At 40.7% G+C, this 24,941-nt stretch overlaps 1 protein-coding gene across 3 annotated transcripts in view; it reads left to right on the top strand.

Annotated features, from left to right (window-relative positions):
- CIB22 (LYR family of Fe/S cluster biogenesis protein) overlaps positions 1–19,771 on the top strand; it is a 28,713-nt gene extending 8,942 nt beyond the window's left edge. The window contains exons 3-7 of one of the 3 annotated variants that reach the window (XM_087662168.1): positions 17,456–17,497; positions 17,646–17,727; positions 18,327–18,379; positions 19,150–19,230; positions 19,509–19,771. In XM_087662168.1, the coding sequence (XP_087518294.1) occupies positions 17,456–17,497; positions 17,646–17,727; positions 18,327–18,379; positions 19,150–19,188 (216 nt within the window). In that variant the 3' untranslated portion in view covers positions 19,189–19,230; positions 19,509–19,771. Of the gene's footprint in view, positions 1–17,455; positions 17,498–17,645; positions 17,728–18,326; positions 18,380–19,149; positions 19,443–19,508 lie in introns of those variants that run through there. The other 2 variants (XM_087662167.1, XM_087662166.1) reach the window with 2 other exon arrangements.
- Positions 19,772–24,941: the final 5,170 nt, after the last annotated feature.

Below are 24,941 nucleotides of genomic sequence, written 5' to 3'. Positions count from 1 at the left end.
AAAGCAAAAGACAGCTGCCTTTTGCTTTTCAAAGTAGATGCACAAATCCTTTGTGCCTTTGAGGTATCTCATAATACCTTTCACTTCTTCCCATTGCTTTTTACCAAGGTTTGCCATGTGTTTGCTAACCACTCCCATTGCAAAGGTAATGTCAGGACGCATAGCAACCATAGCATACATTAAATTGCCAACAGCTGAAGCATATAGTATCTTGGCCATTTCAGCCTTCAAATCATCAGATTTAGGTGTGTCCTCTGCATTGAATTTCACATATGGAGGCAATGGAACCCCAATTGTTTTTTTTCCCCTCCATATTGAAACGTTGCAAAACCTTGGAGATATACTCCTGCTGAGATAGATAGAGCAATCCTTTTGACCTATCTCTGAGTATTCGCATGCCAAGAATGTGATTTGTATCACCAAGATCCTTCATGTAAAAACTGCCATGAAGACTTTGCTTCAGTGAGTCCAAGGCATGAGTATCCCTGCCAGTAATTGGCATGTCATTAACATACAAAACCAAGATAAGCAGGCTGCCATTTGCTACCTTCTTAGTGTACAAGTAATAATCTACTTGACTTCTATAGAAACCTTGAGATTGCATAAATGTATTAAATTTATGATACCATTCTCTTGGTGCTTGTTTCAGCCCATACAAACTCCTTTTGACCATTTTTTCTTTCCCTTTTTCAATAAACCCTTCAGGTTACTGTATATATATGTCTTCATGCAGATCACCCATGTAAGAATGCAGTCTTTACATCCATCTGTATGAGCTCCATATCTTTAGCTGCAACCAAGCCCAAAATGGTTCTCAATGTAGTCATCTTGACTACAGGAGAGAAAATCTCATCAAAGTCAATTTCATGCTCTTGCTTGCATCCCTTTGCAACCAATCTTGCTTTGTACTTTGGTGAGGAACCAAAAGTGGCCTTCATCTTGTAAACCCATTTGCACGAAGTGTTTTTTGCCCTTTAGGCAACTGCGCGAAGTCCCAAGTGCCATTTTTCTCAAGAGACAACATGGCTTTATACCATTTCTTGCTGTCCTATTTATCCATTGTTTCCTTGAAGCAAGTTGGTTCACCACAGTCTGTCAACATGACATAATCAGCCACATTGTTTGCACCAGGAACAAATCTATCATGTTGTCTAGTAGCCCTAGATGATCTCCTAATCCAATAATCATTTTTTGTTGGTTGTTCCTGCAAATTTCCATTTTCAGCATGCTGTCTTGGCATTTCAGCCTGCAAATCAGCATTAACAGCTTGCTGTCCTGGCTGTTCCTGCACATGTAGTGGCTCATTATCATGGGCAATAGCTGGCTGATCATTTTCAGCATTATTTTTTGCATTTACAGGTTCATTTACAGCTTTCCAGCATTATTTTTTACATTTACAGGTTCATTTACAGCAGGTATTTGTCGCTGTACAGCGGGCACATTTTGCTGTCCAAAAGGTATTTCTTCCCGGAATACAGTCTTTTCACGTTGTTTATGCATTCAATCTTCTCGGAAGATAACATCATTGTTGTGTACTACTTTTCTTTTCTTGGGATCCTATAATCTATACCCCATTTCACCCTTGTCACCATATCCTAGGGAAATGCATTTACAAGACTTTGGCTCAAGTTTGTTGCGCTTTTCTTTACGAATGTGTACAAAAGCCTCGCAGCCAAACACTTTCAGGTGAGCATATGAAGGTGGCTTGCCCGGCCACGCTTCTTGGGGAACTCTCCCTCCCCCAGACTTGTTTGGTGATTGATTAATCAAGTGTATGGCTGTCATAATAGCCTCTGCCCAAAAACCATGGGTAATGCAGCACGAGACAGCATCGCACGGACCTTATCTTGTATGGTCCGATTCACACACTCTGCAACTCTATTGTGGGGTGGATTTATCCCTTTGCTATCACAAAATGGCTGAAAGGCCTTGGACACATATTTTCCACCATTATCAGAGCAAAGACACTTAAGCGTCTTATTATTTTGATTTTCAACCAATGCCAATAATTTTTTAAAAAGTAGTTTATCCTTGCTACGAATAGTATAAACCCATATCTTTCTGAGGCTCTCGTGTAGCATCATCGACAAAGGTGACAAAATATTTATTTTCCCCTAAAGATAATCTTGGCATTTGATATACATTTGAATGTACTAACTCTAGAGGAGAATATTTCAAAGAAAGAGACTTTTTGTGAGACGTGTGTGTATGTTTACTATAAATACAATGATCACAATGCTCAAAATCAGCATAACGAAGACAAGGCAAGTAACCCAAACGAGGAAGCACTTTCATTCTTGTTTGACTCGTGTCCCAACAGGCCATGCCACAAAGAAACGCTTGGCTGCTCGATCACAGCAACAACATGATTACTCACATTAGATACATGGAGAGGATACAAAGTATCACATTTACAATCTCTGGCAATCACTCTAGATCCCTTACAGATCTTCCATTTTCCATCACCAAAGGTGGTATGAAAACCATTATCATCTAGTTGCCTTGTGCTAATCAAGCTCTTATTGAGTTGAGGTACATGCCATGTCGTACATGCTGAAATGTGAAGACAGAGCCATGCTGAAACTGCAATTGTATATTGTGAATACTTGCAATGTCACATGCATAGTTGTCGCCAAGATGGACAATACCGTTTTGACCCCCTGTATAGGCAGAAAACCACCCTCGATGAGTGGTGACATGAAATGAAGCACCTGAATCGAGAATCCAGGTATGCATGTCCTCATCTGTATTTGCAAGTAAAGCATGTGCACCAAAGTGTGAAGAGACCAAAAGTACGTCATTCCCACTATCCTCACTGTCATGAGTGACTACATTCACCTCTTCAATTTTGACACTGCTCTTCTTGGGTTGACCCTCTTTCTTCTCTTCCTTGCTATCATTTGTCTTCTTGCCCTTTCCTTTCTCTTTCTTCCATTTGTAGCAATCACGTTTAAAGTGACCCTTCTTACCACAATGGTGGCATTCAACATCTTTGCCACGTGATTTACTGCGTCCCTTGCTATTGGATTTGCCTTTCTGCTTTGATCTGCCCCTAGTATGCAAAGCACTAGAGGACTTACTGGATGCATTGTTCTGCCGATTCATTTCTTCCATGAGAAGAGCACTCTCTACATCAGCATACAAAAGAATCGCATTGGAATTGCTCATAGCAGTCCTAAATGTATCCCAACTCTTTGGAAGAGTGCAAAGCAAGAATGTAGCCTTAAATTCTTCATCAATTAGGAATTCAAGGCAACCAATTGGTTGAAAATGGAGTTAAACTCACTCAAGTGAGTAGACATTGTTGTACCCTCTTTCATACGCAAATCCATAAGCTTTTTCAGCCAATACACTTTGCTTACAACACTCTTCTGTGCATACAGTTCTTCCAATCGAGTCCATATAGCATATGTAGAATCCAAACCTTCAATGTTAAACAACAAGGCATAAAAAATCGATAGTTCAATGGTTGAGCGCGCAAGCTTATTTAACTCATCCCAATCTTCCTGTTCCATGTCTGCGGGCTTTGCCCCTTTGGTTTTAATCAACTTTGCCTGCTGCTTTTGCAACAGGATATTGTAGCACTGTCTTTGCTAAACTGCAAAGTTATGTGCTTCTTCAAGCTTCTTTATGTGCATGAGATTACTGCTGTCACTACTGCTAGCCATGATTTTCAGCCCAAATGTGACAAAAAAATCAGCAAATGCAGGCCTAAACTGTCACATAGGTGACCAAGGTACAAACAAGTACCGACCAGCAATAAATGACCATGTAGAAGCAGAGATTTCAGATCTGTAATCAAATTTTCAGAAGCACCAAACCATGTGCTACAGCATTCCACAACTGATTACAGCTGTTCCAAGGGCATATACACCACATTACTTGAGAAATCCCTTAATTTTAGCTGCAATTTCTGTTGTACATGTACCCGTGGGCATTAAATTTGACACGCACGATCAAAAGCCCCAAAATTTTTATGCTCTAAGCGTCAACTACACATTTGCATTTTCTCTTTCATGCATAGAACATGCCAATTTTGCCAAAATAGAGCAATTTCAGCAAATTTGCATGGATGTCCAAATTGCATGGAATTGAGCGTGCATGTACATAAAATGACCAAAAGGTGCACAAATTTTACCCAAACTGCAAAAGCCCCAAGTTGCATTGGGTCCAATGTGTATCAATGTCGAGAAATTGGGTAAATTTCAGCCCAATTTTGCATGTACTTAAAAAGCTCCAAATGTCGGGAAATGTCACAAATTCTTGCAATTTTTGAGACAAATATCACTGTTCTATCTTGCTCGCACCAAATCTGGATAAATCCCCAAATTTTCCAAGTCTTGTGTGTACCAATTTCAGTGAAATTGAAAGAATTTCACTAAAATGTGAAAAGCCCCAAAATTCCCAGGCAAATGTTAACTGACTTTGCAATTTTTGAGTCAGATTGTCCAGTTTTGCGTTAAGATCCCCAAATTTGGAAAAAGCCCCAAATTTTTGGGCCTAACTCTACCCAAAATCCTGATTGTACCTACGAGCATAAACGTCGTCAGTGGGCAAAGGGCTTGTTTGTAGGGAACCTTTGAAAAAAATTAAAAATTTTGCAAAGAAAAATGACGAATTTGCTCTTGTTGACCAGACACAAATGTCGTGACCTATCGCCTTGCAGAAAAAGTGCCGCCTGATGCCACAGGAGCTGTCCCTTGCCGGCTGCCTGTTGTCGGAAGCTGCCGCTAGTCAGTCGCTGACCTGTCACGTGCTTGAAAGTTGTCGCTTGGTGTCGCCTGGTTCATGCCTGCTTGCCAGGTCACGAGACGACATGTCGTCTGTCTAGAGATGACGTTTTTAACTTGCGCCTGCACCTTGGAACTGTTGCCTAACAGAAACTGGACCTATTGACTTGCGCGAACTTCGAGAAGTACAAATGCCTCGGTTGTAGCTCTAATACCAGTTTGTAGTGATTGGGAGGCATGAAGGTCGAGACAATCGGTGTTCGTTACGCACGGATTGACAAAGAGTGAGAGAGAGCAGAGTAGAGAGTGTGTACGATTTGTGGGTACAATGACGAGTGTACCTCTTTAGGTTTTTAGATAGATATATATATATATATATATATATATATATATATGTAAGTACAAGTGCTAAGGGTGTGTTCACACCCGAGCACATTAAAAGGCACGGGGCCTTTATTCCCAACATAGAGCGTCTTATTTTTGGTAATCCTCTTTTAATTACTTTTTTTGGATGTTTTAAGTGTTAGTAGAGTAAACATCTCATGGGTTACTGTTCAAGAGGAATATGATGAGTACAATAGAATTGTGACAATTGGCATTACTAAAGATTATCGGTTACTTCTTTGGTGCCATTTGATTGTGCAAATATTTTAATAGGTCAAACCTATTACAAAGAAGGTTGCTAGACAATTATTTTATGGACAAAGTCTGATTATGTTAGAATTTGGTAATTCTGGGCAGTGCCTATGTATTTTGTGTGGTGTGGACACTTATTCAAGTGTCAATGTAGCATGTGTACCTAGTGTCTCTAGACATTAAAGTAGTGACACTAGGAGCTAGAGTAAATTAGCCTAACTCTAGTTGTTGGTGGAAGGTTGGTTAGGTCAACTCATGACCTAAACTAGGTTGTACTTTCATTCTATCTTTTCACTTAAGCAAGTACACTCTACTCTCTTGTTGTAGCTCACTCACTGTCATTGTCTCGTTTCTCTCTATTGCTGGTTTTGCTTTCTTATGGTTGGTATTAGAGTAGCCCCCGTGCGGGTTTCAAACAACCACTGTTGTCAATGCCACTTTGCTTGAGGTCCTACCACCAGCTTCATTAGTTTGTATGAGGAGGAGAACAATTGCCACAATTGTCCAATAGTACATAGTTCGCCATCGGGCAGTTGTTCCACATGAAAGAGTTGCCAGTTGAGCACTTAGTTTGAACTCAGCTCTGCTTGTTGCCTGGCTGCTGTCTGCCATATTGTATTTAGCACATCTCTAAGTTCACCTGCCCAACTACTCCTCTTATTTGCCTGTAGGTTTTTCTACACTAGCCTGCGCCGCTAGTATCTGACAGACCACTCGATAGTTGCACTGCTCTTCACCAGGCCAGAGCTGCTGTCTCACATGCGACGCCCTCCTTATTGTCACGCAACCACTACTGCCTGGCCCTTGCACGCATTGGCCCTCTGCTTGCCACTGCTTGTTAGTAGTTCCCGCTAGTTGCAATCTAAGGCGTCAACGCTTTGTGGCTGCCACTCTAGTGACCTATTGCCACCTCTGCCTTGTGGTCCTTGCCACCAGTGCGTTTCTTCCACCGCCAAGTTGCTCCTCCTAGAACCCTTGCTGCCATTGTGCAGTACCACTAGTGGTATCTTCCTACTCTATGGCAGTGCCGCCTGTGCAGTGGCGTTTTTGTGGCAGTTTGTTGTCTATAGTCTTCACTGCCTCCTTTGCTGCCATCATCGCTGCTTGCACTGCTCGAGTTCCTGTTGCCTGTGTAGCCACCTTGCTACTTGCCGTCAGGTTTAACTCGAAGATCCTAAGTTCTGTGTATGCATCCCAAGATACCCAACATTTGGGGCTTTTGACCAAATTGGTCTCTTGTGCACGAATCGACACCGAGAAAGTTGACATTGCACAATTTCTACTAGATTTGTGCAACAAATTTGGGGCTTTTTGGCGAAGAAGCTCTGACATGTATCCCAAAGTAGATTTCAGCTACCGCTCCCTGTTGGCACATATCTTGAGGTTATAAAGAAAATACCCTAACACAGAAGCATAAAGAGAAATTGTACGACAAAACACAGACTGATAAAAGAACACAGTTAGGGTTAGGGTTAGGGTAACTTAGAGACAATGAACACAGTTAATAAATGAGATGATGATGACACTAATAATACGATGCTCATGCAGCAAACACACTATGTAGTGAATGAAAACCTGAACCTCGAACTCATGTATCTCAAGGATCAAGGCAGGGGTAATGAGCAGGAGAGTGTGTTGTACTTTGAACAGATTTCGAATCGCAGCAAGGCAGCCTCCAGATGTCGAACACTAGCAAACGCAGTAGTGAGAAGTTGGATCTGATGTAGACAGTAGTGAGGAGAGAGAAAGACAAAAAACGGAGCCTGCAGTAGAGAGACTAAAAACGCAGGCAAGACAGCCTGCAGGAGAGAGAAATACTAAAAACGGAGCATGCCGGAGAGAGAAAGACTGAAAACGCAGGCAGGACACCTTGCAGGAGAGAGAAAGACTGAAAACGGAGCCTATAGGAGAGAGAAAGACTGAAAACGCAGGCAGGACAGCTTGTAGGAGAGAGAGATTGCAGCGATTGCAGACAGGAAAGAGAAAGCTATCGGAGCGGCAGCTGGAGCCTACAAACGCAGCAGTTTGTTGGCGTGGCAGGCTGTACGACAGCAATGCAGATGAACAATAGTTAGTCACCAAACAGAAACAGCAGCAATCAGCGCGTGGAGGGCTGGAAACAGGCGTTAGACTGTAGGGAACAGTGATGGACAGCAAGGGCTGAGATGTCCTCAGTGACCGGGGTGTGGGCAGCAAGCTGGTAACACGTGAAACCTGCAAAAACGAGATTGAAAAAGAGTGGAGGGTTGGCTGCCAATTTATAGAAAATTAGGTTTCTAGATCCTCTCCCACTTAACTTTCTCGATCCGCTCCCCGTTTTAGGGTTTTGGCTAAAATAAGCCTAAAATAAGCATGTTTTGCGGCAGTTTAAGTGGCTAAGTGCATTTCTTAGCGCAATAGAGGTAACATTCTGAAAAAAATTGAGTTGTAAGGTAAAATTTCTTCACTTTGTTTGAAATTTAAGGAAGAAATTTGGGGCTTTTGCCATGGCGCACACTCCAAGGTAGGAAATCAGTGGTATAGAAGTATTTAATTGCTGTTACAATTAGATTGACCAAGAAATTTTCAGGCAATTCAGATATTTTGGTGAGAATCGGCATTAATTTGCTGGGATTTGTACTTTTGTGGGCATGCATTATGAGGTAGGTGTATTACAACAGTATAAAGCAGTTCTATGATGCGTAACCTTCTCGTTGTGAAGGAATTGTGGGACTATGCTACATGTTACTTGTAGCGACCATGAGGTCTTGCACCTTAGACATCTGAGCGTCACGCTCGAGGACAGGTTGGTGGGTTGGTGCTTCCCCCTCCTCCCCCTCCTTCCTCTCCCACTAAGGATTAGAGACGATGGAATTCAAAGGATGCTCAAGTACTTTCTTTGATAGCATTGTCAATAAAAAGAGCCATAATTCCATACATTCAGTCTTGCAAGACCTCAAAATCAGCATGGGACATACTTGAGCATATTTTTGCTGCTTGTATTGAGGTCAGGATCTCCTATCTTCGCAAAGAGTTGGCAAATGTAACATGGATGAGGGTGATAGCATGACAGAAGCAACTGTTCAATGTTGATAAGATTATTTAGGATGCTGAGTTGGTGAACATCACACTAAATTCTCTTCCAGAGTCATATCTTAGTTTCTACACCTCTTTGACATTGTCATTTTGGGGGGGTGGGGGCAACAACCTCTTACATTTGTGGAGTTGGAAGGTCTCTTGTTGCAAAAGGAGCAGACTTAGAAGAATGTTGCATTGCGTTCAGGTGATGTGGCTATGCTTTCTACTTTTAAAGGCAAGGTAAAGCTAGGCAAAATGCAAAAAATAAGCAAAAGGGTGATGTTAGACAGCCATCAAACAAGGTTGCCCAAGATTCTAATAAGTCTAAAAAGAAGCAAAAATGCCATTATTATAAGAAGCCCGGTCACTATATTGATGAGTGGTAAGTGTTGAAAGAGATTGGTCAAGGAGGAGAAGAAAGACTTTGGTTTCGTTGTCTAAGAGACATCGGCCATCAAATTAGTAGATAGTGATACTTCAGTCAACTTGGTAGAGGAGGATTATGGATTTCTCACATGTAGTTATGATTTTTCTATGGCTGATTCAGTATTTAATGTTGTTGAAATGCGGCAAACATGGTATTTTGATAGTGGTGCATGAAAGCACATCACTTCTTGGAAGTGCTTGTTTACTTCTTTGCATTCAGCCCTTGTTGGGAAGCATGTCATATGTGGAAATAGCAACAGTTATGATGGTATGTGGCATTGGGATAGTCACTATTACCGTTGCATATGGTTCTGACTTCATGCTTCTCGATGTATTGTTTGTGCTTTGCATTACAAAGAGCTTGTTGTCTATTTCTGCCTTTAATAAGCATGGATTTTAGGTCTTCTTTGAGGGTGACAAATGTATTGTTAGAGATAGAGAGATGGACCATGTGCTTAGGCTGTCCGACACCCTGTACAAGGGGTTATTCTTGTTAGACTTTTATGATAGATAGTATCATGATGCTTCGGAAGTCATTAGTCTTGCATCCACTATGTAGATTGCGGAGCTTTGGCATGCCCGTTATGAACATATGAGCTTTGAGAGTTTGATGACCCTTTAGTGGTTTCATATGGTAGATGCATTGTCTCTAGTGGAGACTCCACCTCCTCATGCATGTGAGGGATGTATTTTGGAAAACATGCACATGTTTACCTTCAAAAAGGATAGTGTAGTGCGTGCTGTCTAAAAAATGCAGCTTATTTACTCTGATGTTTGTGGTCCAAAGAGGACACGTGCACTTGGGGGTCATCTTTGCTTTGCTACATTTATTGATGACTACTCAAGGTATGCTTGGGTGTATGGGGTGAAGGCTAAATTTGATGTATTCATGCGTTTTAAATAGGTTGAAATTGGTTTAAAAGTGCAAATACTTCGCATAGATAGAGGGGGGGGAGTACATGCCTCATGCATTTTAGACATATTTGTTGGATTGTGGCATTACACATCAAGCCCATTGTTAGAGTGACTCCTTAGCAAGATGGAGTTGTTGAAAGGAAGACTTGTACTCTCATGGAAATGCCTTGTGCATTTGAGACATATTTGTTGGATTGTGGCATTATGCATTAGGCCCATTGTTAGAATTGAAGGGGAGAGTGCGCAATGGAGTGCAAGATCAAGGCATGAGTTGCAAAGCAGAGCTGAGAGTTAGAGGGAGTGAACGCAGAGATAGGTGTACCAATTCGTGATGATACACAAAGAATAAAAGAATGTATTTATATGTTAGGGTACAAGATGCAATAAGGGTGTGTTTACACCCGTAAGACTATTTACACGGAGACAAAGGGACTTTACACCCAACAACCTCCCACTTAAAGGCCTGTAGTGGTACCTTTAAGCTAACCGACTCCCACTAAACGAATGCAATGCTCATCTTGAGCCTTTGCAAGACACTCAGTGAGAATATCTGTAAGGTTATCTTGGGTTTTGACCTTAGTGTGACAAGACCATCATCCAGGACCTGTCGAATAAAGTGATACTGAACATCTATGTGTTTGGTACGTGCATGGAACATGGCATTCTTAGCCAAACATACTGCACTCTGGCTATCACAACCAAGTACTGGAGTACGTGAAGAAAGACCAAAATCCTTGACGAAACGGCCAAGCCAAATAGCTTCCTTAGAAGCTTCTGTGGCTGAAATATATTAAGCCTCTGTAGTACTCAGTGCCACAATTTTCTGTGCCACAATTTTCTGCAATCTTGAACACCAAGAGATAGCTCCACTAGCCAAAGTAAAAACATACCCCCTGGTAGATTTTCTAGTATCAAGATCTCCTGCCATGATACATTTCATTGCTTTCCAATATGGCTTGCGAGGGTTAGACATGAATCTACTAACAACTTCTACTGCATGAGCAATTGCAACCATGGCATACATCAAAGATCCACAAGTTGATATATAAGGTATACTCTTCATGGCACTAGTAGCTGCATCATCCTTAGGGCAATTAGCTTTGCTAAGCTTTGTATGTGGTGGTAAAGGCACACCAAGAGGCTTAGCATCAGCCATATTAAACCTGTCAAGTACTTTGTTGATGTACTTGTCCTATGAGAGAAACAACAAACGCTGTTTTTTGTCTCTTTTAATGCGCATGCCCAAGATGTGTTCAGCTGTCTTTTAAGAGCATTCAAAGTACTCTTATGTTGTCCAACAAACAAGTCATCCACATATAAAACCAGCACAATAAGGCTTTCATCATCAACCTTTTTAGTGTATAAGCAGTGATCTGCTTGAGTGCGTTTAAATCCATGACTGAGCATAAAGGTATCAAGATTTTCGTACCATTGTCTAGGGGCTTGTTTCAGCCCATATAAGCTGCATTTTAGCTTACAAACCAAATGCTCTTTTCTTGGAATAATAAATTCTTCACACTGTTTCATGTATAACTCTTCATCCAAGTCACCATGAAGAAAAGTAGTCTTTACATCCATCTAATCCAACTCTAAATCCAAGGATGCAATGAGAGCAAACAAAATGCGGAGCATAGTCATCTTCACCACTAGTGAAAAGACCTCTTGGAAGTCTATGCCTTCCTTCTGTGTATAGCCCTTAGCAACCAGCCGTGCCTTGTACTTGGGCTTCCCATCAATACATCACACTTTGTAAACCCATTTATTAGGAATAGCTTTCCTATCCTTGGGCAAAGGTACAAGCTCCCATGTGTTATTTGCATATAGAGACTTCATCTCTTCTTGCATAGCAAGCTCCCACTTTCTCTTGTTTTCACACGATTGTGCCTCTTTAAATGTCAGAGGCTCACCCTCATTAGTCAGCAAAATGTAATTCAAAGATGGCTGAAACCTTTGTGGTTGCTTTTTGACACGTGTAGACCTTCTTACCCAATGATCTGTATTATTAGGTAGTGGGCCTATATCCTGAGGAATGTGCACACCATGACTAGGTGGCTGATTTTCAGCATTTTCTTGCTGCTGTAATCTGTTTTCAGCATGTTCTTCTTGCTGTCCTATTTTATCCTGTGCATCTATTTGCTTGTTAGAATTTGCCGATTATATGGGCAGTGCCCAATGTAATTTGTGTGGTGTGGACACTTATTAAAGTGTCAATGTAAGGTGTGTACACCTAGTGTCTTAGAAACTTAAAGTAGTGACATTAGGCTCAAAATAAACCTAACTCTAGTTAGTTGGTGGAAGGCTGTTTAGGTCAAGTTGACCTAAACATAAGTTGTACTTTCACTCTATCTTTCATTCTGGCAAGTATACTCTTCTACTCTTTTTGCTTCAGCTCACTCTCTTGCTATCATTGTCTCTCCTCTCTCTCTCTCTCTCTTTCTCTCTCTCTCCGTAGTTGGCTGCCATTTTTCAACATTTGGTATCAGAGCAGCTCATACGTGTGGATTCTGTTCAGACACCGTCAATTGCTGCCATCCCGCCCAAGGTCCTACTGTCGCCAGTTTGGTTCTCAGCTCGAGGAAGAGTTTTCAGCTACTGTGAGTTGTTGCTGAAGTGGAGGAGTTGTAGCACAATTTCTTTCACATTGGGTCAATAAAATTTGGAGCTTTTCAGTTTTTTTGGATCCGACACGCATCACGAGGCAGATTTCAGCTACTGTTCACTGTTGATACGTATCTCGAGGTAACATTTATGCAGAAATTCCAGCTATAAGGTACAAATTTCTTCAAATTTCTTTGAAATTTTAGAAAGAAATTTGGGGTTTTTGCTCAACACGCACTCCAAGGCAAGCAACAAGCAGTATAGTAGCATTTAATTGCTGATACAGTCAGATTGGACAGAGAATTTTGGAAAAATTCAATAAATTTTGATAAGAATCAGCATCAAGTTGCTATATTTTGTACTTTTGTGGTCACACATTTTGAGGTGGGTGTGGTACAACAGTATAGTGCTGTAATTTATTGGCTGAGTGTTGATTTGGGTGGCATTGTGCACGCTTCGGTATTTGTGTCAGTTTGGTGTTTGTTTCTTAATCTCGTGGGGGATTTTGGTACTCTGAGGAGTATACTCTATTCTTCAGCATTAAAGTATTTGGCTGTAGATTTTTGTCTATCATTGACAGCATGGCACGCCAGGGGAATAATGATTAGAGCAACATCCTTTGTGTCCTCACTCGGGAGGACAAACTTGATGACTCAAACTACCCACTGTGGAGTTTTATGGTCCGCAACCTTCTTGTGGTAAAGGACTTGTGGGACTATCTTACAGGTGATTTGCAGTGACTAGGAGGTCTTGCATCTCAGACACCTTAGCGTAATGCTTGAGGACAGGTTGCTGGTGTTGCTATTGCTGCTGCCCCTCCTCTCTCTCCTACCGGGGAGGATCAGAGGAAATGGGACTCAAAAGATGCACATGCACTTTCTTTGATTGCCTTGTCAATGAAAATGACAATTATTCTGCGTATTCGGTCTTGTAAGACCTCAAAATCAACATGGGATGTACTTGAGCGTATGTTTGCAGCACACAATGAGACCAAGATATCCTATCTCCGTAGAGAGTTGGCCAATGTGACCATGGATGAAGGTGATAGCATGATAGAGCACCTTACTCACATAAAGGATTTGCGTGAGTAGCTACTCAATGTTGATGAGGTCATTCAGGATGCTAAATTGGTAAACATCACACTGAACTCTCTTCCAAAGTCATATCTTGGTTTTCACATCTCTTTGATATTGTCTTGGGGGGGGGCAGCAGGCCCTTACATTTGTGGAGTTGGAAGGTCTCTTGTTGCAAGTGGAACAGACTCCGAAGAATGTGACATTGCGTTCAGGTGATGTGGTTATGCTTTCCAAGTTTAAAGGCAAAGGGAAAGTCGAGCAAAATGTAAAAAATCAGCAAAAGGGTGATGCTAGACAGCCATCAAATAAGGTTGTCCAATACATAGAAAAGACTAAAAAGAAGGGGAAATGCCATTATTGCAAGAAGCCTGGGTCACTATATCGATGAATGCAAAAAGAGATTGGCCAAAGAGAAGAAAAAGAACTCCGGTTTGGCTGTCCAAGAAACATCAGCCAACAAATCTACTGATGATGATACTTCAAGCAACTTTGTAGAGGAGGACTATGCATTTCTCACATGTAGTTATGATTCTTCAATGGCTGATTCGGCATTTAATGCTGTTGAAATGCAGCAAACACCGTATTTTGACAGTGGGGCATCAAAGCACATCACTTCCAGGAAGTGTTTGTTTATCTCTTTGCATTCAGCCCCTGCTGGGAATCATGTTACATGTGCGAACAACAATAGTATGATGTATGTGGCATTGGGACAGTCAATATTACTGCTGTAGATCGTTGTGATTTCATGCTTCTAGATGTCTTGTTTGTACCTGGCATTACAAAGAACTTGTTGTCTATCTCTGCTTTTAATAAGCATGAGTTTCAGGTCATCTTTGAGGATGACAAATGCATTGTTAGAGACAGAGAGATGGATTGTGCACTTAGGCTGTCCGGCACCTTGCATAAGGGTCTATTTTTGTTGGATACATATGATAGACAGTCTCATGATGCTTCAGTAGTCACTACTCTTTCGACCGCTATGCAAAATGCGGAGCTATGGCATGCCCGCTATGGACACATGAGCTTTGGGAGTTTGATGACCCTTCAGAGGTGCCATATGGTAGATGCATTGCCTCCAGTGGAGACTCCACCTCCTCATGCATATGAGGGATGTATTTTGGGCAAGATGCATAGGTTTACCTTAAAAAAGGATGGTGCAATGCGTGCTGTCCGAAAAATGTAGCTTATTCACTATTATGTTTGTGGTTCCATGAGGACACGTACACTTGGAGGTCATCTGTACTTTGATACATTTATTGATCACTACTCTCGGTATACATGGGTGTATGGGCTGAAGGCAAAATCTGATGTGTTCATGGATTTCAAACATCTTGTTGCAAAGTTGAAGGTGAAACTGACTTCAAAGTGCAGACAGTTCGCACAAATAGAGGGGGGGAGTACATGTCTTGTGCTTTTGAGACATATTTGCTTGATCATGGCATTACGCATCAAGCCATTGTTAGAATGACTCCTCAACAAAATGGTTGCTGAAAGGAAGAATCGGACTCTTATGGAGATGACTCGTTGTATGCTAAAAAGCAAGGGGCTACCCCATAAATTTTGGCTAGAAGGCCTTCAGTGTGCAAATCATGTGTTGAATCATGCACCCACTAAGGCACTAAAGACTATCACACCGTTCGAAGCTTGGCATGGCAAGAAACCCAAAGTAGACTACTTTCGGGTGTTTGGTTGCATGGCCTATGCACATCTTCTGAAAGAGTTTCGTGGGAAGCTTGATGAAAAGGCTGTAAAATGCATAGTTATTGGCTACCGTTTGGAGAGCAAGGGCTATCGCTTGTATGACCCACGCACAAAGAAAGTCTTTGTCAATAGGGATGCTCCGTTTGTTGAAAATGCTGCATTTTCACATGATCAATTTCAAATGCCAGCCACCCATGACATTGGTGATGTCTTTTAGGATCTTTTGTCTCTTACTTTGGAGTCTGTGCCTGCTGTAAATGGCAAGACAGACTTAACACATCAAGCTGTTGCTGAACCATATGCTCTCGAACAACAGGGTATTGATGATGGTTTGCCACATGTAGTGGAAGAAGCAGTACAGCATGAAAGGGCTGCTGTAAATGCAGCCAAAACAGTCCCAAGATGGTTGTTACAGACTCTCCAGGAGAGTAAAATGGATGCTCCTATACCTCAATGCACTAGAAGGGCTGCCAGAAATGCAGCAAATGATGCAGGGGGGCACATTTGATTGATTTTACGGAAGTAGATGATTGTAATGAACATGTGTTTATGAGCTCACTATTGGATGATGAGGAGCCTATTTCCTTGGACAAAGCTCAGCAAGATGTACATTGGATGTAGACCATGCAGGATGAGTTAGGCTCTATTGCCACTAACTCTACATGGGATCTTGTGGATTTACCACCTAGCAAGAAGACCATTGGCACAAAATGGGTTTTTAAACTCAAACGCAAGGCTAATGGTACAATTGAGAGGTACAAAGCACGGTTGGTAGCAAAAGGCTATGCACAGAAGAAGGGCATAGATTATGAAGAAACTTTTGCTCCTACATCCCGTATGAGTACGGTGAGATGTGTGATTGCTATGGCTGCAAATGATGGCTGGAAAGTACATCAGTTGGACATTAAAACAACATTCTTGAATGGGGATTTGCATGAGGATGTTTATGTGTCACAACCTCCAAGGTTTGTAAGTGCACATGGTATGCAAGCAGCATAAAGCTCTTTATGGTCTCAAACAGGCTCCTCGTGCATGGTACTCCAAAATTGATGCTTATTCGGCTAGCAAAGGGTTAAAAAATAGTCCAATTGCTCCCACTCTATACATTAGGAATGAGGGGGGGGGGGGGGACTTGCTGAATATCATTCTTTATGTAAATGACATGTTGCTCATTGGACCTACAGAAGAAAAAATTACAGATTTTAAGACTGGATTAAAACATGCATTTGCTATGTCAAATATGGGCTGCCTACACTATTATTTGGGGATTCAATTCACCCAAAATCAGCATGGTATCATCATGTCACAGTCACAATATGTGGATAAGCTGTTACATAGGTTTAGTATGCAAGATTGCAAACCTGTGCGCACTCCTATGGAGCCAGGCTTAAACTTGTTTATGCATGATGGTGAAGAGATGCTTGATGTTGCAATTTACAGCTAGGCTATTGGCTATCTTATTGATCTTTGCAACACACGCCTTGACATTTAGTATACAGTATCTTAGGTGAGCAGGTATATGCATAGCCTATGGATCATACATTGGCAAGCTATTAAGCAGATCTTTAGATATTTGCAAGGTACTCAGCCACATGCATTATTATTTCCTAGGGGGGAAGACTTGCACTTGCAGGCTTACAGTGATTCAGATTGGACTGGTGATGCAGACACTAGGTAGTTTACTAGTGGACAGTGTTTCTTTCTAGGCCGTTCATGCATTTCATGGCTAAGCAAGAAACAGCCTACAGTGGCTACCTCCTCTTGTGAGGTTGAGTACATGGCAGCCTTAACGGCAACAGTGGAATGTGTATGGTTGCGCAGATTGTTGGCTGATCTACATTTACCATTGGAGGGTCCTACACCCATTCTTTCTGATAGTTAAGAGTGCTATTGCAGTTGCACGAAATCCTGTGTTTCATGCTCGCACTGGAAAATATTTCATTCATGCAATAAACTTGAGCCAGAGCCAATTTTTGTTTTAACTGTTTCATAAGTAGAACAAAGCTAAATTTCCAATTTGCATTTCTTTGTGGGCTGTTTAGAACGTTTCCATTGAACCTGTTTCTATCATTTCTACTAGAGTAACAAGCTGATTTCCTGATTTACATTGCTCGTGTTGTTTTTAAAATTTGTGATAATTTATCTCTTGGTTTACTGGTTTGGTAATTTCAGCTACAGATAACAGTGCTCTGCAGCATGTATCAATGTCAACAAGTTGCTTAGTTAAAATCTTGCTGCTGAAGCCTGGTATTTCTGCATACCTGCTCTGTTGCATTACCTGGTTGCTCATAGATGATTTGTTTGAAAATTGTACAGGCAGACAAGAGACGAGAAGAGTTTGAAGCTCACAAAAATGAGGTGATATATTTGGAACGTAAAACTGATATAGGTGCTCCTAATAATCAGAGTTTGCTCCATGTGTTTTTAAATACTGGGGCTTAATCTTCAGCTGAGATCCTAACCTTGTTTTCCTCTCCTCTCACTGCCCCTCCCTTTCTATGAGCAGGCTGATATTGAAAAGATTGACAGACTGATTGTAGAAGGAGAACAGCGACTTGCAAAATTGGAGCATCCTGATCCTTACATAAGTATACTTATCGCGCTTTGCAATGCAATTAACTTGTGCTTGTATCTTTCAAAATATTTTGAGTCACAACTTGTATGCTTAGTATTCCAGCCCAGTCAGTGTCTATTACTACACAATGTCCTTAGTTTACTTCATGTCCTAGTCCAGGCCTTCTATTGTTGGCACTTCACCTTGCCAAATGGACCTAGCATCATGTATTTTTTGGACAGAGATAAATGTCTTTCAGCCCTTCCCCTTATTCTGAAGTCTATGTGTGTTTGTGTGTTTTCTCTTAACTTACAACTTCCTTTTCACAGCTTGTCCAAAAATAGACAGACAAACAAACGAACAAACAAACAAGAAACACACAAACAAACAAACAAGCAAATAAATAGAGAGAGAGAGAGAGAGAGAGAGAGAGAGAGAGAGAGAGAGTTTTTCTCGGATGACCTGATGGTCTGATGTAACAGAAAGTAAGAGATACAGAGAGATTGCTGACCTGATGGTCTGATGTAAATATTTACTACTTAATTCAATTATCTTCACAGAGAGAGAGAGAGAGAGAGAGAGAGAGAGAGAGAGAGAGAGAGAGAGAGAGACTCATCTTGGAATTTGGAACAGTACCTTGGGCTCCTGGAGGTTCGAAATGGGCAAGGAATCCACCATTGCCTGAGGTACAATTTCTGTTCAAATATATTAACTCTCTCTGTGCAGTGTCCATAATTGGATGGTTGTGGAGCTAAAGTTATTCTTGCTGCTATGATAGTATATATGCAATCACATTTTGTTATGAGGCTACAGTTTGACCTCTCTTTTTGTGTGTTCAAACTAATCACACCTTCGAATGTTTAGCATTATTCTTGACATGTAAGTTTGTATCATGCGAATCTTGCAACTTGTAAGATACTCTGCTAATATTCACTCGAATGCACTTTTGAGGAGGTATTATTGACAATATATAGTATCTGAAATTTAAGGTGCAGCTGGTCCGAACAAATCTAGCAAGCTAGTTTAAGGTTCACCGGACAAGTTTAGACTATTAAAATCAAGTACATTGATAAGTGACGTTGTATGTGGCTCCAATTCAACTCTGTTGATCAGTCTGAGCAAGCCAATGGACATCAGACAGTATATTCAGTTTTAAGGATGGGTCCTCAGTTCTAGTCAACATCAGCATCCTACAGCTAAATGTAGTCCATTTATGTAGATTTACAAGGCAGCATTCCTCATCTTTGTTGGAAAGAAGGGTAAAGCTTGCAGAAGTCTTTATCTTTAGAGTAGACATTTTGCTTTTGTGTTACGAGAATTGTAATGTGCTGTTTTTTTATTTCATGGTTTGTATTACTTCAAGCCCCAAATTTCTATTCTTCATGAACAGTCCTCCAAATTTCTGCTATTTTGGGTTCTGATTAGTTCTGCTATTGTGTCTTCTTTTATATTGCAGGTTGAAATTGTTATGGATTATGGCCGTGAAAGACAGTAAAAGGTTTTCACATTTCTGCTCGCAAAAGAATTAAGCAAGCTGGTACTTCAGTGATATTTATTTTGAATAAGCACCTCTTGGTCAATGAGATGTACTGGGTTCTGAAAGCTCTAATTTAATGCATTATCTGGCTCTGCATGGAATTCTACAGAGCATGTTTTGTGCATCAATTGTGACTTGCATGCAAAGTCATTGACACCTGTAAATCTTGAAAGCTTTTGAGAAGATAAGTGTCCTGTTGATTGGCTTCCATATGCAAAATGTGCTGAGCATTTTTATCTGCAGCAGTATTTCATAATGGCCATCTTGTGTGCCTCCAGAAAATGTAGATGTGCCATTTCACGTTCAGACCCATAAAAATGGTTGGGACATCTGAAACAGCAGGAAATGGGCCCTGCAATTGAATCATGGTTTCCCAAACTCCTGAGGTTCTTGCTCTGAAGACATGGGCCAAAACGAAACAGTAGTGTCTTCTGCTGGGGTTATCATCTGCACCTTTTGGAGCATGTTCATGATAGTTCAAAACTCATGATGCCAAGTAATATATTTCAAGCACAAAGTTTATCAATATGGTCCTTGCTCCTTCTCTCATTTCATTTAGATGACGACGTTAAGTTATGTGCTGTAACCTCACTCTTTGTGCATGGCGTTTCTATTCTCATCTCCGTATTGGGCCTCCGTGAAGTTCCATTTGCATTTTGGTGATTATTGTAAGGTATCAGTAGAAACTATGTTTACCCCTGAAAATGTATGAAATATGTAATTAAAAAAAAACTGATTTGAATTCAAAATGACCTCTTGTTCAAAAGTTGAAGCAAACTAGAGAAGTCTTCATCCTTGATCTTCTCAGTCATATAGGCAACTTTCCAATACCATTGCGTCTGACAGGCTGGAATAAGAGCCATTGAAGACGTGAGAGTTCCTGGACTCCCAAAGCTCATGTAATACTAAGAATCTGAGGGTACGAAAGCCAAGTTTTTTGACCCTGTTGCTAGCCCTATAGAACCCAAGCCCACAGACTAAAAGACTATCATGATTGTGAACCTTGAAGCTGAACTTGGGAAGCAGATTTGGCCAAACTATCTGTGAAGCCTTTGCTCATAAGTTTACTTGAATACAAAATAATTCCCACCAAAACCCTTCAAAGGAACACTCTTATCTCTGAGTGGGTGAAGAAGTGTTCAATTAGTCTGGATAAAATTTTTGCATGTACATTCAGAGATACCCCAAATGGTTTCCATCTTCCTTGATTCCACCAAAGATGGATGGATCAATGTTTTGATATCCCTGGTATTTAGCTTTTTGCCCAACTTGACACTCTGGATTACCAACTGAGGTGAGATCATATCCCTGCTCAACAAATTACGTGCAAGAACTATACCCAAGGCATGAGCAATGAAATTCGAGGTGATCTGTAAGCATTGGAGAGCTCCCATCTTGTTGAGCCTTGATTGGTATAGAGGATTTGATTGTCTGAGTTGAGCCAGTGTTTCACATTAAATATCCCAATATCCCTCTTTTAGCCAGAATAGAACCACATTTTCCGAGAGTTGTGGCCAATGGTGGCCTAATTATTGAGCTCCAGACTGCACAGATGGATTTATGAAATTTTGTATTCTTGCTTAAAAATTTTGCTTGTACAAGGTTATCTTCCAAGAATTAATCAAGCTAGAAGTTAGCCCGTTTGCTTTCATTATAAAGCTTGCTTAGTGTTAAAATGGTCATGTTTGAATGTACTCCACGCTGTGTTACCAATGCCACTGAACAGGATCTCAAATAGCATATCTCAAACCAAGGAGCTTGCTGTTCTCAGAATCTTTTGAGCAATGTAGATCACATAGCATGAATTTCTGTGACAGCATCCAACAAAAAACGGGGGCAAGCTTGCAATCTTACAACCAAATCCCAAGCTTAGGATTGTTTCGTAAATGAAGTCTTGACTCATTTTATCAAATGCGTTTTCAATGTCGATTTGGAGAAAAAACATGCTTTGCTTTGAGCTTGCAGCCCATTCAAAAATGATAATTACATTGATGGAAATCTCTGTACCAGGCTTTGATAAAGCCATATTGATTAGAGTTGATGAATCTTTGCAATAATGGACTTATCCTCCTTGTTATTGCTTTTGCAAAAAGTTTGCATGCAATTCTCATCAAGGAAATTGGCCTCTAGTGCTCAAGTTAGGTACATTGCTGTACCAGGCTTTGATAAAGCCATATTGGTTAGAGTTGATGAATCTTTGCAATAATGGACTTATCCTCATTATTGCTTTTGCAAAAAGCTTGCATGCAATTCTCATCAAGGAAATTGGCCTCTAGTGCTCAAGTTAGGTACATTGCTGTTGCTTGGGAATTAAAGCAATTATGCTTCTTTTCTAGTAGCTTGGCAATATTCCTTGTGACTAATACTCATTCATAAAGTCCATGAAGTTGTATTTGATTTTAGGCCAAATGTGCATCATCGTCTCAATTGTTATGTCATCATACTATGAGTTTCTCATATTCCCAAGTTGTTAAGGTCCTCTTCTAGCTCACATGTAGAAAAATTGTTGGTGAATGTATCGTCTACTTGTGAGATCACCTTATTGATTGATTGAAGAATTAGATTGGCACTCTTGTTGTCAGAAGTGCCCCTGTTCTAGTGCATCGAACATTAATGGTCCATGCACTTTTCCTCTTGTAGCACTATTTGGATTTTGATTGCATTTAAGCATTTGTTTGGCCAAGCTCCTAGTGAAGTTTGTAGATGAGTAGTGCATATCCACAATTAAATGTTTATTAAATTATAGGCTTAGTTTTTCAAATTCTTTCACCAAGGTGGCTTGTTTAATAGATTGTGTTTTTTGTTAAAGAACTCACTTCCTAGCTCTAGCCCCATTGGCCATGCACTCAATGTGGTGTTGGCCCATTGCATCTACTTTCATTTTGCTTCATAGAGCAAGATGCCTTGATGGCGGGCACATTGTTGCATAGTGATGAGAAATTTCTCCCATGGGTCCATAGTGTGTTTGCATACATCATCCTTCAAAACATTGATGGCTCCCTCAATGAGAGTTGAAAAACACTTGTTTAAAGTGTTGAGCATTTGTAACTAGCCATTTATGTGTGAGTGCGCAACGGAAGAAGGAACATGAACATAGAGAGAGAGAGAGAGAAAGTAGAAGATGAAGAAAGAAATATTGCATTGATTGAAGATGAATGTTAAATGCAATGATGAGGCTAATCAATCCTTGCACGTAGCCCAAGGCATGAACGAGGGCACCAAATTAGGTTGAGATGATGGAAGCACCAATACATTAGAGTCTTTGAGAGATGGAGTGTGTTGAATCTACAAAAGGGAGTGATTTTCCAAGCATGGGAGGTGTGTTATATATAGCCACCTCCACTAAAAACCTGGTCGATTGCATATAGGAGTATGTCCTAAATCTGGTCGCTTGCAGTAGATGAAGGTACGCCTGCAATAAATGCAGTCCAACTGCATAGTAAAAATGTGAAAGTGATGAAAATTCCTTCTAGATACTCATGGATCAAAAAGACAGTGGCAGGATGTGTCAACCAACTGACAGACCATGGATATGCACAATAAATGTGCCTAAGATAGAAGAAATGCATTCTAGAATTCCAAAGCTCCCATGTCTTCGTCAGACTTTGACAAGAGCTCACAACTAGGGGATGACATACTGACATGACTAAAATAGGTAGGCTAACACCCCCTCTCAGATCTTAGGAGCACTATCTCTTTAGCGGTCAAATATAAGGATGATACTCTACCTCTGTAGAAGAAAGAGCAATAGTAGGCTACTTGTTGGTCCAAGAGATAGCTCTTGATCCAAGGGAGAAGGCATAACTTGTAGTGGACCGTCTTGCATTCACATCACCTACCCAATTAGAGTCACTCCATCTAGAAAGAGTAACCCTCTCTCCATAGATGATCCCATAGGTTTGACTCCCTTGTTAATACCGAAGAACATGTAAGGCCGCCCTCTAATAATCATGTGTAGTAGGAGTCTACATAAAAGAAGACAATGAAGCCACCATAAAAAGAAATATTTGGCCGAGTGTGAATGAGCTAGATAAGAGAGCCAACAAGGAACTTGTAACAGGTAGCATATGGAAGGGGATGTCCTGCTGCCACAAGCTTGGACTTAAGAGTCCACGGGGCAAGAAATAGGCTAACACTTGGCCATTCCAAACTTTGAAAGTAGCTCAGAGATGTACCTATGATGGGAAATGAAATGTCATGTGCCATTTGATAGATCTCCAAACCAAGAAAGAAGTGTAGGATCCAAAGATCTATCATGTCAAACTCTTGACTCAAAATGTCTCAAGTACGATCAACCTCTTGAGTATTGCTTCATGTAATGATGAGATCATCCACATACAAGATAACCCAAACACATGTGACATCTTTATCCTTGTACTACAAGTTGGGGTCATGATGGAGTGATGGAAACTACTCTACACAAAGAAGAGATCAATCCTCCGGTACCAAGCTCTAGGATTGTGCTTTAGGCCATTGAGGGATTTCCACAATCTGTAGACATGGTTCTCCTTGCCTTGCACAAGAAAACCTGGAGGTTATGAGACATAGATCTCCTCGAGGATGCCATTCAAGAAGGTAGACTTGATGTCCATCTGATAAACATGTGAGTGGTGGTGGGTTGCAAGAGCCAAAATAGCCAGAATAGTAGACATATGAGCCATAGGTGCAAAAGTCTCAAAATAGTCCAAACTTGCTCTTTGTGCAAAACCCTTGGCAACAAGCTGAGCTTTATGCTTGTCCAAGGAACCATCTGCAACATACTTCATCAGGGCAAAACACTTCAAAAATGAAACTTGTTAATCATTGGATTAAGGAAAGAGCCAATGAGAGTTTGCCACGCATGCAAAAATACAGTATTCTTTTCTCTACTTTGGAGATCGTAGAGATAATTTCATGGATTTTCTCTCTTTTTTGGCCAAAATATTTGAGATTTGACATTTTTTGGTAGTTCCAAAGCTCATAATGGTGCGTAGATTAGTCGCAGTATGCTCATGTAGTGAATCCCGGAAGGTCCCCAAGAACAACGAACTCTACCTTTTTGCACAAAAAACAATGTAAAAAGCATGAACGACAAGAGCAAGAGACCAATTGGGTTCAATCTCCCCCCATGCCTTGTGTGAGCGCTTCACAAAGCATGTATTTTATGAATATTTTCATCTTCATGCTCAATAATAGCCAAATTTACAAAAATATGACAAGCTTTTAGCTTTTGAGTTTGCCTTTTACAAAAATAGGAAATAAAGCTAATGGACGGTGCCCATGGAGTCTGGCACGCTCAATCTCAATGTCCAAATATAAATAACATATCCGTGCGCATAGGCGCATACAAAACAATAATAAATAATTGATGTCTCAATAGATATAACAAAATATAGGCATGACGCCTATCAAAATATAATCCATAGGTTGAATACTCGCTAGACTCCAATGCTTTCCTCCGCCACTGCTGCTATCTCTACACATCAACTGAAGCATTCACAATCGTTAGTAAAATAATACAATTAAACCGACAAAAGTGAATACCTAGCAGTCTTCAACTACATAAATAAATCAACTGGTTGGAAATAAATCCTAACCTTAATTTATTATGAGTGCGCACTCTAAACTCATAAATGTTTATTAATTTAATATGCATTTTGCGGAATCACCCGCTATGGAATCACCCATGTACACACTAAATTAATGAAACACCCGAAAAGGACAGGCGTCCC

Source organism: Lygodium microphyllum, chromosome 21 (assembly GCF_053477565.2).
Source record: "Lygodium microphyllum isolate KBCC chromosome 21, Lygodium_microphyllum_v1.1.10, whole genome shotgun sequence".
Lineage (NCBI taxonomy): Eukaryota > Viridiplantae > Streptophyta > Polypodiopsida > Schizaeales > Lygodiaceae > Lygodium > Lygodium microphyllum.
Note: the sequence above shows the minus strand (reverse complement) of the source record. Positions and strands in the feature narration are given on the sequence as shown.